The sequence below is a fragment of the Amphimedon queenslandica genome, unplaced genomic scaffold, assembly GCF_000090795.2.
Source record: "Amphimedon queenslandica unplaced genomic scaffold, v1.1 AMPQUscaffold_12625, whole genome shotgun sequence".
Classification (NCBI taxonomy): domain Eukaryota; kingdom Metazoa; phylum Porifera; class Demospongiae; order Haplosclerida; family Niphatidae; genus Amphimedon; species Amphimedon queenslandica.
The window spans coordinates 10,982-27,648 of NW_003547139.1; the positions used below are offsets into that span (position 1 = coordinate 10,982).

General features: G+C 34.7%; 3 protein-coding genes across 3 annotated transcripts; 2 read left to right on the top strand and 1 right to left on the bottom strand.

The window, feature by feature from the left end:
* Positions 1 to 406: 406 nt before the first annotated feature.
* LOC100636382 (DNA (cytosine-5)-methyltransferase 1-like) lies at positions 407 to 13,104 on the top strand. Its single transcript, XM_020003525.1, is given in 40 exon segments — positions 407 to 568; positions 825 to 1,123; positions 1,383 to 1,430; positions 1,479 to 1,555; positions 1,606 to 1,757; positions 1,862 to 1,960; positions 2,014 to 2,111; positions 2,166 to 2,284; positions 2,436 to 2,528; positions 2,610 to 2,695; positions 2,924 to 3,073; positions 3,417 to 3,520; positions 3,569 to 3,623; positions 3,712 to 3,893; positions 4,028 to 4,103; positions 4,150 to 4,191; positions 4,249 to 4,335; positions 4,482 to 4,606; positions 4,659 to 4,764; positions 4,828 to 5,076; positions 5,161 to 5,229; positions 7,882 to 7,896; positions 8,328 to 8,418; positions 8,475 to 8,565; positions 9,495 to 9,568; positions 9,731 to 9,852; positions 9,902 to 9,970; positions 10,077 to 10,233; positions 10,319 to 10,470; positions 10,614 to 10,745; positions 10,849 to 10,995; positions 11,060 to 11,115; positions 11,249 to 11,360; positions 11,407 to 11,573; positions 11,633 to 11,794; positions 11,864 to 11,984; positions 11,987 to 12,014; positions 12,328 to 12,425; positions 12,484 to 12,600; positions 12,874 to 13,104. Coding segments are annotated over 36 exon segments (3,828 nt in total). The 5' UTR covers positions 407 to 568; positions 825 to 1,123; positions 1,383 to 1,430; positions 1,479 to 1,555; positions 1,606 to 1,661; the 3' UTR covers positions 12,955 to 13,104.
* LOC109587282 (uncharacterized) lies at positions 5,581 to 7,396 on the bottom strand. The gene is made up of 3 exons (XM_020003526.1): positions 7,066 to 7,396; positions 6,939 to 7,004; positions 5,581 to 6,842 (listed from the first exon to the last, which is right to left on the bottom strand). The coding sequence occupies exons 1-3, from the start codon at positions 7,373 to 7,375 to the stop codon at positions 5,659 to 5,661; spliced, it is 1,560 nt and encodes a 519-aa protein (XP_019859085.1). The 5' UTR covers positions 7,376 to 7,396; the 3' UTR covers positions 5,581 to 5,658.
* Positions 13,105 to 13,179: 75 nt separating the features above from the next.
* LOC105314714 (gamma-aminobutyric acid type B receptor subunit 2-like) lies at positions 13,180 to 16,599 on the top strand (the record flags this gene model as incomplete). The annotated part of the gene is made up of 7 exons (XM_011409042.1): positions 13,180 to 13,270; positions 13,975 to 14,141; positions 14,190 to 14,327; positions 14,648 to 14,818; positions 16,112 to 16,210; positions 16,262 to 16,333; positions 16,387 to 16,599. Coding segments are annotated over exons 1-7 (951 nt in total), but the record flags the coding sequence as incomplete, so codon positions are not given.
* Between the last annotated feature and the right edge of the window lie 68 nt (positions 16,600 to 16,667).

Genomic DNA, 16,667 nt, shown 5'->3' on the forward strand with positions numbered 1-16,667 from the left:
CCACCCTTGTGACAAGGCTAACAAGCAGGTATTATAACTGCTCACCAGCCAGATGGTTAACAAAAACAGATTTCATTCAAAGTTAATACAGATATTGGGCAGGCCTAGTAGTTATTTTGCATCTACTTAGGAGTTACAAATATACTCATGATGATACTTAAGCAAAATTTATCACTTGTCTCTTTCTCTTATACAATATTTTTGACTAAATTTCTACATAAATCATAGCTACTTGCTCAGCTACTCTGAGTAGGCAATATAAATATAGTACCTTAATAAAACTTTTGTAGAAAAATTCTTGATTCTTGCTTCAGAACAGTAAAGACGCTGTAATTACTCTTTAGCACACATGCAGCGTCAATTAAAATATTACGCCACGCCCATTAAAAATTATAATTATAAGAGAAAGAGAAGGTACTTGAAAGAATAAAGAATACAGCTTAGTTAATACTCCTTAGTACTCTTCATATCACTACCAATGGATTTTTTTAGAGGACTTCCATTTTTGGAGTTGCGGACCCTAACAACAGGACATAGGAGAGAAACTTTTGGAGCTTCAGACCACGTGGTACACATGTACATGTACACACCATCTAATTAAATATTCATTGATTAATTTTTATTATGATTGCCTACCTTTACGTTATATTGAAATTGGAAAACCGGCAATATCGTAATTTATTATTAATGTATTTATTGTATTATTAATTGATATTAATTACATGTGCGTGAACATGTACATGCATGTTATTATTTTTAGTAATTTTATTATTATTATTATTATTATTATTATTATTATTATTATTATTTATTACTTTTTAAAGGATTGTGATTGGGAAGGTTCTACAATTGAAGATATTGAAAACGCTGGACAAAATAGAGAAGAAGGTGCTCCTTTGGAAAATGGTCTACCGATGGAGATAGACTCTCTTGATTCTCTTCCGTTCATCTCTCCCTCTTCATCAAAGAGGGAGAGATGAACTCTCCCCAGCCATACCCCTAACGATGACCCTCCCCTCAGTGACGACCACTCTCCCGTCAGGTTACTTAAGAGACAGAGGAGGTGCCTCGAGTATAAGGCCTGCCTGAGAGAGAATGATTGTGGAAAGTGTACCAATTGCCTGTAAGTTGAAATGATGAAATAATTCCATGTACTTATACAATGTTATGTACAATGTTACTGTATTATAGAGAGCACTTTATTTTATAATTTCTTAAATATGAAATACATTTGGCAGTTTTTAATTAATTTTGTTGATTTTGTACATTATTATTATGTACATGTACATGTACATGTACTGATTGGTAGGTTTAATAATAATAATTAGTGGATTTGAGTCAACTGCCAAAACACAGTAACTTCTCTGATTCTCTTTTTTTAGTGACAAGCTAAAGTTTGGAGGCCCAAGGAGCAAAAAGCAAGCTTGCATGTGAGTCTATTTATTTATTTATTTATTTACTTGTATTATTGCTAATAGTCACAGAAAGTGTTTGAATCTAATTCGTGAAGCAGCAGTCAAATCTTCTCAACCAAACAAAAGAGTTCAATCTTCAGGTAAAGAGAGAGAAAGAGTGCGGTAAAACTACTTTTAAATACTTTTTTAGATTCTCATGCTCCTCCCTCAAAGCGTCCCCTGAGAGAGGACGGAGGAAGTGGTCCCATGCTTAGTTCCCCGAGGCCTTGTCATATCCTCCCCTCGTCTCAAAGCAAAACCAAAGACAATCAACCAGTGATACAGCTGTACTCGCCACCAGCTGTGAGTTTAATTAGTAATATACGTCTGATTTGTATGTCCGTATTAATTAACCGTGTTAATTAGTTATTACTAATTAGTACCTGGTTTATGGATTATTTTGTTAGGCCCCTCAGTCATCACAGCCACAGTGCACAGGTCCATATTGTAACAGGAGCAGCAATGATCTGACACTAAAGACATTCATTGGTGATGCACCCAATGCTGTATGTGACTTATATTTATATACCATATCCATTGTATATGTACCCATTGGTAGAATGATGAGTTTATTATGTTTGCTGATCCGAGTTTATCAGTTTTTAGTGCCGAGAGTGCACTGGATGATGTACCACAACACAGGATCACAGGATTCAGGTATACAGTACATGAATTATATTTATTATAATTATGATTTTGTTATTGATATAGTGTTTATGATAAGAACCATCACCTCTATCATTTTGATACCGGGTTGGTAGAGAAGAATGTGGAACTGTTCTTTAGTGGTTGGGTCGAACCCATATATGATGAGAACCCTGATCCCTCCGGTATTTGATATAAACACACATTCATTGCATTATGGTACCAAAATATTAAAGATTATATATGCAATGTACATTTATGCCTACAGAAAGTTTCTATCAAAATATGTTTTTAATGAAATGAAATCTGTTACTTGTTTTCTGTATGATTGTGTAGATGGTATACCTATGAGACAGCTTGGTCCTATTAACTCATGGTGGATTGCTGGATTTGATGGAGGAGAGAAAGCACTTGTGGGTTTTTCTACAGGTACACATATGCACACAGTGAATTATGACATTACACCTTCTATCTCTGTCTCTTCTCTATTTGACCTCTTCTTCTCTACAGCGTATGCTGAATACATACTGATGGATGCTTCAGATGATTATGCTGACATCATGGCATCAGTACAGGAAAAGATATATCTAAGCAAGGTATAATAATAATAATAATAATAATAATAATGTTTTGTTGTTGTGTTGTTTTCATAATAATAAAAAATAATAATCTCAAATTATATATTTTTCTACATCTACAATGTACATGTAGGTGTATGCATTTTTAACCCGTTTTTGTTTCTAATTATTGTACTTATCTTAATAATAATAATAATAATAATTATTATTATTACAGTAATTTAATATTATTTTGTTTGTAATTAGATTCTTATTGAGTACTTGGAGGAATTCCCAGCTGTTACGTATGAGGACTTATTGAATAAGATTCAAACATCAGTTCCACCTCAATCCATCGGATGCACTTCATTCACTGAAGACTCTTTACTGAGACATGCACAGTTCATTGTGGAACAGGTACCTTCATGTACATGTACTACACTTACATGTACAATGCACTGCAATAAGCACATACTGTAACAGTAATAGGTTCAAATTCATGTATATTATATATGTACACATATACTCACATACTGTTTAGCAAGAAATTTTTATGGCCCAAAAATTTTACAAATTCATCCAAAAATCTTAATTTTGTGGTTTTAATTTTCACGATTTTCTGCCTTTCGGCCATGTTAAACCGTATTAAATCAATTTTTATGGATATTATTTTTGTAAATTTTGAATAAATTGCAAAATTTATGAAAATTTTGGGCCACAAAGATCCTAGCTATATGGTAATATTTACATATCTTGATAGGTTGAGAGTTATGATCAGTACTGTGATGAGGATGAGGATTTCTTGCTAGTGTCTCCATGCATGAGAGCATTAATAAAACTAGCCGGGGTCACACTGGGAAAAAGGTTCCATATTTATTATGTACATTACCCACCATGACCTGGTGTTTTTAGACTTTCAAGCCGATGCCCACACCAACCCAAAGTCAAAAAGACCAAGCAAACGAAAGTATGATAATAATTATGAAATAATAATTCATACATATAAATTATTAAATCATTATGTAATTTGTGGTTTCCATTGCAATTTCGTACAGGCGATCTTTGAGACGTTCTTCAAGAATCAGATTGATAACAAATCCAGCTCCGCCCCTCATAGGAGGAGGTGTGGTGTCTGTGAGACGTGCCAGCAGCCCGACTGTGGCAAGTGCAATTCTTGTGCTGATATGGTCAAGTTTGGTGGAACTGGAAGATCAAAGCAAGCTTGTGTTAACAGAAGGTCAGTCATTGAAATGCATTGAAAATGCACTGCATATCTACCCCTGAATATACTTGTCCATATACATGTATTTGTGTGTCTCTATGCATGTGATAACTTTTATTTTTTTCTATTCTTTATCTCTCACCTCTCAGATGCCCTTATATGGCCGTACAGATGGCCGAAGAAGAGGAAGATAATGATTCAGCTGATCCTGACTTGAAGAATGTGGTATGTTAGGGGGTGTGGTCTGAAAATAAACTCTCTTAATGTTTAGAAAGACTTGAAGTCTCCATCAAAGAAGATCAAGAAAATAAAGGTACAAGTAAAATATAACTTTATTGTATGAATTTATATTATTATTTGTTACTTGTAGACAAAAGTGGAGTGGATTGGCAAACCAATTTTTGTTAAAGGAGACAAAAGCTACTACACTGAAGTCCTCATTAACAACAAAGAGAAGGTTAGTAAGGGAGAAAGGGAAATATTATAAATTATTGGTATGACAAGAGCTTACAAAGTAGAAGGTTAATATGCATGTACCTGCACAGAGAGTAGAGAAAGGGAGATATTGAGGAGCTTGTTTATATATACACTCATCTCTTTTAGGTCTGCTTATATGATGTGGTGTCAGTCTGTCCAGAAGTGCTCGATGACCCACTCTACCTCACACGCATCATGTCAATGTATGAGGACTCAAACGGAAAGAAAATGTTTCACGGATGGTGGTTTCAGTAAGCATCCAGCAATTATTGTTTTTGTAGTTTTATTATTATATTTTTAAAGTTGATCTACCGGTACCATATTAGGCGAGACTGGAGATCCACTGGAGTTGTTCCTTATCGACGATTGTGAGGATAATCCTCTTGGGGCTATCATGAACAAAGTGGAGGTGAGAGAGAGAGGGGGAAGAGAAGGAGTGACATGATAATGTAATTTATGTATTACTAATTAGGTTGAGGAGAAGCCTCCTGTCAGTAACTGGTTCATGTGTGGTGGGGAGGAAGTGCCTGATGGTGAAAAAGAGATTGAGGAAGATGGGAAGACATTTTTTGTTCAGAAATACTATGACCAGTCTTTGGCACGTTTTGAAGACATTCTGAGCGAATACATAAGATACTTGATACCAGATGATGCCGACCCACCCACTGATGGTTTCATACCTCGGTGTGCTTCTTGTGAGAGAAGAAATCACATGAAAACTGTAAATGACACTTAATAACATGTCATGTACATGTGTATATTGGTGCATGTAATAATGTTTTAAACTCTGTCTCTCTCTTTTAAGGTACATTCTGCAGTTCCTATCAATAAGAGAAATAAGAGAGTCAGAGAAATCAAAGATTACAAACTACAGGTAGGTAGTATTTACTATCAGTATTCAATACTCCAATCACTGTGTGCTTTGTATGTTAATAAAATGTAGTCCTAGTGACTAGTGTACATGTGTATTGTATTTTAGTAAAACAGAGGCGTTACTAAGTAGGATTCACCGCAGTACAAAATCGCTGCCATGACTTATGCAGCCTTGCTATATTATGTATGTCAATCTATACATGTTGGTACTTGTATCACTCTTAAAGTGTGTATTTATGATTGACATGTATGGTGTAATTCCACATTATGGCAAGGTTTCATATATGACATATGTATTTGGCCCATATTTGCTCAAAATATTGTAAATTATAGCAAAATTTTAACGTGTTAATTCAGTGTTGTCATGAAATGCTACCAGTGAAAACTTTAAAAACAAATGCAACCAAACAGTATAATGTGTGTGTGTGTGTTATTGTAAATGAGAGTGTATTGCAACTATGGTGTATTCTCCAAGGGATAATGGTCTCTTAATCATTCTTTCTTCTGTACCTGGTCCTGGATAGCTGGTTCTATGTACATATACTGGGAGGTATTGAGGACGCTTTTGTTCTGATTTTGCACTAACGATCTCTGATTTTGATCTTCCTCTTTTTGGCACTGGTACTTGATGCTCTCCGTTTTGTATTTCTGTGAAATTGTAATCGTTTGATTTCTTGTCTTGATTCTGGGTCGCTGCCATTTGATGGATAGCCTCTTTATTTTGTGTTATCTTATCCTGAGTCTGTGTCAGCATGTCCATTATCTTTTCTTGAGTCTGTTTCAAGGAATCAATCATTTCTTTGAGCTTTGTGTTCTCTTCTTGCAGAACTTTCATTTCTGCCTCCAACTTTGATATCAAGGTGCTTACATCTGGAGATGAGAGCAACTTAAACATTGTTGTAGCCTCTTCTGATATTTCTATAGTTATCCCATTCTTTTTCAGCTCCTCCATTTTAGTACAATCATTTAGGAAAGTCATTACCTGGGGAATATCGATAGGGAAGAGTGCATAAGTGATGAGTATACACTTATATCCCATAGACTGCAGTAGCTCTTTGTTTTCCTTTAGAAAAGGTATCCAATCACTCAGCTCCTTTCTGTTCCGATGCTTCCATGATCCAAAGAGTGATATTATTATGATAGGCAGTCCCACTATGGTGCTTGGGTTTAGGTGAGGGTTCTCGTCAAAGACTTGTATCAGAGTTGAGAACTCTGGTATGTCCATGAAGCTTTTGAAGTGTTTCTGGTACTTTGAGATCTCCCTCTCTATCTTCTTGCTAGCTTCAAGGCCGCATATTGTTTTAGTGGAGAATTCTTTGAGGAGTTGAAAGTTAAGATAACTTATGAAGTGTTTCTCAACGAGGAATTGGAAAACTTGATCTACAGAGCTGAGGCTGTTTATTTCTCTCCTGTATCTAGCAATGGCTGCCAGTTGGTAGAGGGATTTCTCTTGGAGTATTGTCCTAACGATGTTTTTTATCGGCTCGAGTTCAGCTTCTCTGCACGAGGTCTGGACTAGATGCAAGAGCTTGTGATACTTGGCTTGTAACTCCAGTGCCTCACTGGTTAGCTTAACTGTTGTACTTATTGCTTTCTTTGACATTTCTTCCATCACTGAAGGGAGATAGAGGAAAAGAAAGATTAGATGAGAAAGGGTAATTCTAGCCTTTCCTTCTCTTTTCTCACTCTAGCTCTCACTCTAGCTCTTACCTTCTTTTGTTGGATTGTCTTCATTCTGTGTTGAATCTGCTGTACCCTCAATCCTCCCATTGCTCTCTATAAGAAACATAGTTTTCAGTATAAATCAGATCAATCTCATGCCTACTATATTATATACCTTGTTGGCTTGATACAAGTGTCTGCTCATATTCCTCTGCCATTGCATCTTCTCCTATCACTTTTAGCCTTAGTGCTTCCAGCAGCTGCTTATTAGTTGCTCTAGAGTTACCGTCCAGCCATTTCTCAAACATGCGGCATCTTTTCTCCTCATACGGGATAGAGCCATCATCTCTGATGTTACTGAGTGTTGCCTGATCCACTTCTAGCTGTATTCCTAGTTGATGCCATCTTGAAGTTCTTATTTGAGAACAGAGTCTGCTCAGCTGGGGCCTTTCATAGAGATATGCTTGATTACTGGAACTGGCCATTGCTCTCTCTCTTTCACTTGCTATACTGAGAGTTCAGAGTTGCTAGCTGCTAGTTTTTATAAAATATGTTGCTTCAATGTTATTATAAATGATCTGTATGCTAACTGTAAACACTGTTTGGTTTTTTTTGTCTGACCATAACTTTTCACAGCTTATCATTAGTAATTTGTAATGGATCGTCTCTAATGGTAAACAGCTTACCTTATCGTCTAGGGATTGAGTATGGGGATCAATAGTACCTCATAATTTCGTGTGTAATTATTTGTGTAATGTACTCATGAACATGTGCATGCATATCATGTGATTTTCATGTGATTGGTTTTAAATTGTGTGATATTTGTGCTATTAGGTAAATGTTGCTAAATGCACACACGAGTGATATTATTCTTCAAGTTTCTGTTGTCATTCCTTTCCTGCATGATTTCCACTCATTCTGTTCCAATGACTCACTCTCATTGCACACCACTCTCTCTCTCTCTCTCTCTCTCTCTCTCTCTTCCTCTCAGGTCATTCCAGTTAATTGAGGAGTCTTATTCCATTGGTGATTGTATTCATTTCCTAATGTTAAGAAAACCAGTGGAACTGCTGCCAATAAGAAACAGAAGAAGGAATTAAGAGGAAGAGGTACATGTGTGTACTACATTAACCATAACATGTGCTGATATTGTTGGCCAAAAGGCATCTTCTATGCAAGTACAATCCATGTAAATGGGTAGTAAAAATTCTGGATAGTATAGTATGGTCTTTCATGTATGTATTATATTGCACAGCATTGCAAATTTTCATGTGTGTACATGTACATCATGTACACATGTACATGTGTACATATATAAGTGTATGATGTGTTATGCAATGATTATATACATTGATTGTTATCAATAACTTGTTATTCAGTTAGTTAATGTTTGCATTATTTGACTTTCAATTTCTCTCTCTCTCTCTCTCTCTTTAGTTTGATGAGTCTGAATACCCTGAGAAGTATCGAAAGGTTTCTGATTACGTCAAAGGTAGTAACATTGACTCTCCTAGTCCGTTTCAAATCGGTAAGGCCGCTTGTCAATTTTTATTTTAATATTTAGACTACTTTTTTTCTCCATAGGTCAAGTATTAGACATATTTTCTAAATCATCGGGAGGTTTACTAATTGATAATAATGAGATTGTTCACATTAAACTGAGAATGTACTACAGGTAAGAATAATAATCATAATAATAATAATAATAATAATAATAATTAGAAATTTTTATTATATTCTATTGATGTCCTTATGCTACATATGTAGGTAGAAAGTTTGAGTTGATTTTCAGTAAAAATAATTGAGTTATGGCTATTTAAAATTTGATAATTTCTGAAAAATACTCTATACTATAGCCCGTGCTTTTTTCCAAAAATCAGCTCCGAAATGACCCCTAATTTTTATTACATTTTCTTATACATATTGATGTACTTATGCTATGTAGAAAGTTTAAACCGATTCCGACTTAAATTTTTTTAGTTATGGCCATTTAAAAAATATGCCAAAATCTGGAAATTATCCTGTACTATAGCCCATGGTTTTTTTTCAAAAAATGGCTCCGAAATCACCCCCAATTTTTATAACATTTCCTGATACATATTGATGTCCTTGTGCTATGTAGAAAGTTTGAGTCGATTCCAACTTAAATGTTTCGAGTTATGGCCATTTAAAAATACATGTACACTATATATGCCAAAATCTGAAAATTACCCTGTACTATAGTGCATAGTTTTTTCCAAAAATGGCTCCGAAATCACCCCAAATTTTTATTACATTTCCTGATATATATTGATGCGCTTATGCTATGTAGAAAGTTTGAACCGATTCCAACTCAAATTTTTTGAGTTATGGCCATTTAAAAAATATGCCAAAATCTGAAAATTACCCTGTACTATATATAGCCCGTGGTTTTTTCAAAAATTGGCTCCGAAATCACCCCCAATTTTTATTACATTTCCTGATACATATTGATGTCCTTGTGCTATGTAGAAAGTTTGAGTCAATTCCAACTCAAATTTTTTGAGTTATGGCCATTTAAAACTATAATTATGCCAAAATCTGAGAATTACCCTGTACAATGTATTAACTTTGCTACTTTCTCAGGCCACAGGATACACACAAAGAAGATGAAGCTACTGCACAATATGACCTCAATTTACTCTATTGGAGTGATTTAGGTACTTATTTTTATTCATTTATACTGTACATGATTGTACATGTACTGTACATGTAATTTTATGTACATGCATATACAGCGTAGTTGATGGGGGGACTCTTTTTCAAATTTTGTGGGTGATCTGATTCAATTTTAGTCATAATTATATTTTTATTTATTGTAGTGACTACAGTGGTTGCTGGTGATGTTGTTTGTGGAAAGTGTTTTGTGAAATTCAAGGAAGACATTACCGAAGACATTGACTCATACTTCTCCAACAAGCCAAACCACTTTTACTTTGTAGAGGTCAGCCATTTTATTGATAAAAATATAGACTATAATTAAATATATTTAGACTTATTGTGCTGATACTAAAGAGTTTGAAGACCCTCCAATACACGCAAGGAACAAGGGGAAAGGAAAGGTAGTAACTTTATTGATAAGTAATTTATATTGGTATTAAATTTTTAGTTTATGAAAGTTAATGTTTTTGTACGTGCTGTATTTTATAAATATTTATTATACTGTAGGGTATATCAAAGGGTAAAGGTAAGGGTAAAGGACCTGCTAAAGGATCAAAGGAAAGCATCACCACCACCAGCACTGATGATGATAAGAAAGATGATATCACTCCTGATAGTAGTTTCAAGAAACTGAGAATGCTTGATGTGTTTGCTGGCTGTGGAGGTTAGAGTATAATATTGTATAAGAGATACGTGCTTTTCTAATTTTGACCAAACTTGATCATATACTTACATGTGTATCATTGTAGGATTATCTGAAGGTTTCCATCAAGCTGGAGTAGCTGATTCATGTTGGGCAGTTGAGATTGATGAACCAGCTGCTCAAGCTTTCAGACTTAACTACAGCCAAACAACAGTATTCACTGACGACTGTAATATACTGCTTAGTTTAGTAATGGAGGTAATATAAAGAGGGATAGAGAGAAGGGAAGATGAATGGATAAATCAAACAATGTTTATAAGGAAAGAATAATAAATAAACAGTGTTTATAATGAAGTATACGTGATGTACAGTACTTTTCTTTTTTTCTTATTTGTTGTTAGGGTGCTAAAACTAACTCCAGAGGTCAGTCCTTGCCTCAGAAAGGTGATGTTGAGTTGTTGTGTGGTGGACCTCCTTGTCAAGGATTCAGTGGAATGAACATATTTAATTCAAGAGAATATTCTCAATTTAAGGTTAACACTATTCCCACTAGTGCTTGAGACATGTTTGATTTCATTCTCAATTCATTCAATGCACGTATTAACACGTTTTTGATGCTACCTTAACCTTTTGTAGAATTCACTTGTCATCTCTTATTTAAGTTTTTGTGAGTATTATCGTCCTCAATTCTTTCTACTTGAAAGTGTCCGTAATTTTGTGTCCTTCAAAAAGAGCATGGTTCTTAAACTAACACTGCGCTGTCTAGTAAAGATGGGCTATCAGGTTTGTTGCTATTAATATAACTGTTACTAAAAATAGCAATAATTCTTATACTGTTTTATTTTAGTGTACGTTTGGTGTCTTGCAAGCAGGTCAATATGGAGTACCTCAGACAAGAAGAAGGTAAGTTATTTTGCTTTATCTACAAGCAATACATGTACATGCAATACATGTACATGCAATACAATACATACATAAGCAATACATGCAATACATGTGTGGGTGTGCATATTTATTTATTATATTTATTTTTTAGAGCTATTATACTTGCAGCTGCCCCAGGAGAGAAGCTCCCTCACTTTCCTAACCCAACTCATGTGTTCAGTCCAAGGGCCTGTCAATTAACTGTAGTGGCCAATGACATTAAGGTAGGGCCACTCTTTGGAGTGAATGACATGAACTTTAGTCTTGCAGTATGAGGGGAGTATAAGAATGGACTCAGCTCCCTACAGGACAATTACTGTCAGAGACTCTATGTCAGACCTGCCTCACATTAAGAATGGATCAGCTGTACGCTCCATGAATTATAATGGGGAGCCACACTGTCACTATCAGAGACTGGTGAGGGGAAAATCACATAGGTCCATGTTAACTTTGTATTTGGAGTCTTTATGTCTTTAATGTTTTTTAGAGGCACCAGTGGTAATCAGCACCAGCCAGTGTTGTATGGTCATATATGCAAGGAGATGAGTCCATTGGTTGCTGCCCGTATGAGGTACTTACCAATTGGGCCTGGATCAGACTGGAGGGACCTCCCTAATAAATGTATTAGACTCTCTGATGGAACTACTGCACCCAAACTGTAAGCAACTTGTGCAATCTAATGATCCACTAATTATACTTTCTTATCTCTCACTCACTCTCTTCCCAGTCAATATACTCATCATGATAAAAAGAATGGGAGACATAAGAATAAGTCATTAAGAGGTGTCTGTTCCTGTGCCACTGGTCAACCTTGTGACTCTTTTTACAGGCAGTATGGGACCCTTATACCATGTAACCATGGTGCTTACCACATACAGGTAGAGAATAAACTGAATTGTTACTAGAGCTGTAACAAATATCCTGGTTAATCAGATAGTATAATTATTGACTACTAGGCAATGTTTCTGACAAAGCATGCTAAATGAGCTAAAAAAACATGCTACAAGCACTACATACAGTACCTAGCATTTGGAGCAACTTTAAAAATTCATAAAAAATCCAATTGTGATCAGAATCAGTTCAAACTTGCTACACAACATAAAACCATGTATATGTATCAGGAAAAATTGAGAATCCTCTCCTAGTCATTTTTGGCCACATCCGTTACATTATTATTGTATCTTCTGTTAGGTAACAGACACAATCATTGGGCGGGGCTTTATGGAAGGTTAGAATGGGATGGGTTTTTTAGTACGACAGTTACGAATCCAGAACCAATGGGGAAGCAAGTGAGAAGGAGAAAACGAATATAAATATAATTTACACTATTATTTATTTTATTGTAAGGGTCGTGTCCTTCACCCAGAGCAGCATCGAGTGGTGAGTGTGAAGGAGTGTGCCAGGTCACAGGGATTCCCTGATACTTTCCATTTCTTTGGAACAATACTTGATAAACACAGACAGGTCAGTATTATACCATGATTATAGTGGGGAAGAATATTTGGTGGCACTTAATATTGGTGATTCCATGATTGTAATGTATTGGTGGTATTTATATTGAGGAATTTGCAGCCATTTGTCACACATTGAGCATGCTCAGAATAAAGTGGTCGATTTTATCATTAATTTGCCAAGTGTCAAAATAAAATTCCGCAATTTTTCCTTCTATACGATGCTACATGTAGCATTCACAGAGAATGCATTATATTGTCATTATTGGGTATTATTCATCTCTAGGTTGGTAATGCTGTCCCACCTCCATTGGCTGAAGCCATTGGTTTAGAAATAAAGAGATCAGTAGAGAAGAAAGATAAATAACACTAGGAACTATCTATGCATCACTGCTTTTAACTAAAAGGAAATTAATGTTATAGAATTATCACTAATTTATCTAAAACCTTAATCATGATTAACAGTATAATTTTGTCAAGTATAATAAGTCAGTTTGACTTGTCTACTACAACTGAATTTTAAAATTAAGATAAACCTTTTAAAAAAAGAGCACACACTTATATAATACATCAACAAAATACTTCTGCAACCATGCAAGCTGCAGCTAGGAAGCTAGCTGTCATGATAATTCCTTGGCCTCATGAGCACAATCCATTGGCCTCAGTTTCTAATTTTTTGTACAGTATGTTTTTGATAGATAGTGGCCACAACAAAAGCTGTGGTTTTCAAATCCATGATGCTGTTTTTAGAAGTGAGAGTGCAATAAGTATAAATAGTGAATAAATAAGTGATAAATTTTGAAATACTAGTAGGAATTGATGAACCAATTTTAGCACAGACTCCAGAGTTCCATCATACTTTCACACTGACCCAGTCTGTCACTTCTGATCTATATCATTGAAATATATTGGCTTAGGTTAGCTAAGCCTAGCACCTCCCAAACAGCTTTTGGGGCGAGGCCACACACCTTTGGTGTCTCGTATTATGGCATTAACACAAACAGCCTATAATCACAAACAGCCTATTACATCTAAAATAACATTGAATGTTCAAGCAAGCGGAATTATCATCATAATCAAATGGAGAATCTTGAATCTAGGTGCTATGTCTAAGTATATAGAGCATTAAACAATTAATATTTAGACACTGTCTGAATATTGTTTAATTTGATCATTTTTATGACTGGTCAGATATGAGTACTATGCAGTTGAATGTTTTTGGATAAAGATCATAGATAGTTTACTAAACATTAACATGTTGATAAATAACCACACCCTCCAATCCTAGAGCATTGACTACTATAGACTAGAGAAGTGGAGCAAAATATGTCAAAGCAATGTTTTCTTTTATTTTGGTGTATATTACTTTACTCTTCTTTATTGACAGCTGAAAAAACTAAAAGTCTCTATTTTGGATACATAACTACACTGTCTGGCCCTTTAGTCCTAAGTGGTGCAATACCAGTAGTTGATCTTGCACTGGAGCTTATTAATGAAAGGGATGATGTTCTACAGAACTATACTCTGAACTACACAGATATATTGGATTCAAAGGTATACTGAAGCTTTTATAATGATTGATATTTTCTTAAATTTATCCAGTGCGATCGTACTACATCACTTGATAATTTTTTTCAATTGATAAACAATGACACTACTTATGTGTCATTGATTGGATGTGGATGTTCTCCTGCTACTATACCAGTAGCAGAAATTAGTCACTATTGGAATATACCACATGTAAGTGGGCATATTTCATATCACACTTGTGTTCTGTTGAGGTGCTTTAAAAATTACAGCCTGGTCATCAATAATGCAATTTTTCAATTTAAATTAATGTCTATTACTGTATAGTGAGTTATTTTTGAGGATAACAAATTTTGTGGATTCTTCAAGATTTGATTCTTTGAAAATCAATTTAATATGGTACAAGATGGCAGAATAGTGGAAATTTGCAAAAATTAATTCTGCAAACTTACGGATACGGGTCATTTGCGAAATTTATTATCCTCGAAATAAACCCACTATACGGTATTTATTATTTGCATATTTGCATACAGTTGGCTTATGCAGCTGGTGCTGATATCCTGAATGATCGAAGTCGATTCAAAAACTTTTTCAGAACGATTTTATCTTTTCGATATTCTGGGGCATCCCTGGGTCAGTTAATGAGAGAATTTGGATGGAGACAGATGGCGGTAATAACACAGGATGAGATTTTGTTCAGACAAGTAAGAACTTAACATATTTTATCCACCAACTACCAAGCATATATAAACCATTTATGTTTAAAAGCCTAGTGGAGCATTTGTTTATCCTATTAATATTCATAATAAAGATAATGCTTATAATGCTACCAGTGTTAGCATTTTCACATTGTCAGAAATTGAGCTTAGTATGAATTAAAGAGCTTTAGATAAGGCTTTCTCTCAGGATAGTCTCACTGGTCAGCTTTTTAGTGGATTGTTTTATGAATTTCTGAAATTACTTCAAAAATTGACAAAACACCCTGTACTGGGTATTTTGTCAAGTATTTTTCCCTTTATAATAGTTTCCTGATGCATACACATTGTTCTTAATTATGCTGTGTAGCTGATTCTAATTAAAATTATATTTTTATAAATTTTTAAAAATTGTTCCAAAAGCCATGTACTATTATAATGCTTGTGAGGTCATGCAGCATTCTGTTTAGCTGCTTTGTTGTGAGAATTTCAGTGCTCCAGAGTAATATGTCATACAGGTAGTAAATTTCAAGTTTTTGTGAAAAGTTCTCAATTTTTTAATTTTAAGGGGATTAAATTTTGTGCTTTTGCATGTGCACATGCATTAAGTACAAAAGCTGCACATGCACAGTAAATATTTCCTTTTGTATTAATTTCGTGGTTAAGAAATTATCCAAGAAATCTTCAAAATTAAGTACCTCGTGGAATTTTATGCCCGTACGTTTTTCCTTATGTCTAAAAGACATTTGCTGGTGCTAGCCACATGTAGAAGATGTAAACAGCTTTGTCATTATCTGCACTATTATCCAAAACAAAGTACACTGTAGTGATGTCCAAAATATATTATCCAAAATTTCACATCATAAGGCCACTCTATGATTTTGTAGCAGAGTAACCTCATCTGTTGACAGAAACATAATTATGATTAATATTACAAGAAACACTAGTTAGAACACCAAAGGAAGAGGAAAAAACCCTGCATTGGTTCAAGATTGGAATGTGTCTTAGGGTATATGGTGTATAACCCATTAAATAAAGTGAAAGGATAATTAATTCATGACAATAAAAGTAATGCCATTGTCATCCATGCATGCATTGCCAAACAAGTTTATTTTCTAAACACTTTCATTATAAACTAAGCTTCCAAAACAATGACGGTGATTATATATCTCAGTTATTTCCCTATGGTATCAAAATTTTGTTTTAGAATGTAATAATAGTTTAATACACATCTACACGCAACATAGAGTTACCTCGAGAGAAGTGTTTGGATAATGACAGTAATGTGGCATTTAATAACAGGTCACTGAAAGTGCTACTAATATCTTTGAGGACCAAGGATGGAAATTGAACGATTTTGTTGTCTTATCAGGTGGTAACCCTTTATCTTACTTTGAAAAAGTTAGTAAGCTATTCATTTTAAATAACAAAATGTATATTATGATCTCATAGAGCAATGTTAAGAACTTTAGAATCATTCACATTAATGCATATCCTAATTTTGCTTATAAGATACTGTGTGAGGTATGTGATGTATTATTCTAATGTACCTCTTACATGCTGAGCATATTAAATAGGCATATTATAGAGATATGATTGGTCCCATGTATTTGTGGATTATTCCAATGTGGTATAATACTGGTTGGTGGAGGACCAACAGCACTTCATTTTCAAACAATGTTTCCTGTACAGATGAAATCATGTCAAAAGTCATTGATGGAATTATAGGTATAGTTCCAGATGGGTTTTTAACTCTTCAGAATGAATCATTGGTAACATTTTCCGGCCTAGTAAGTTTTAATTAAAGAACATATGACGTATGTTACTCTACTGTAGACTTCAAAGATGTATCTGAAAG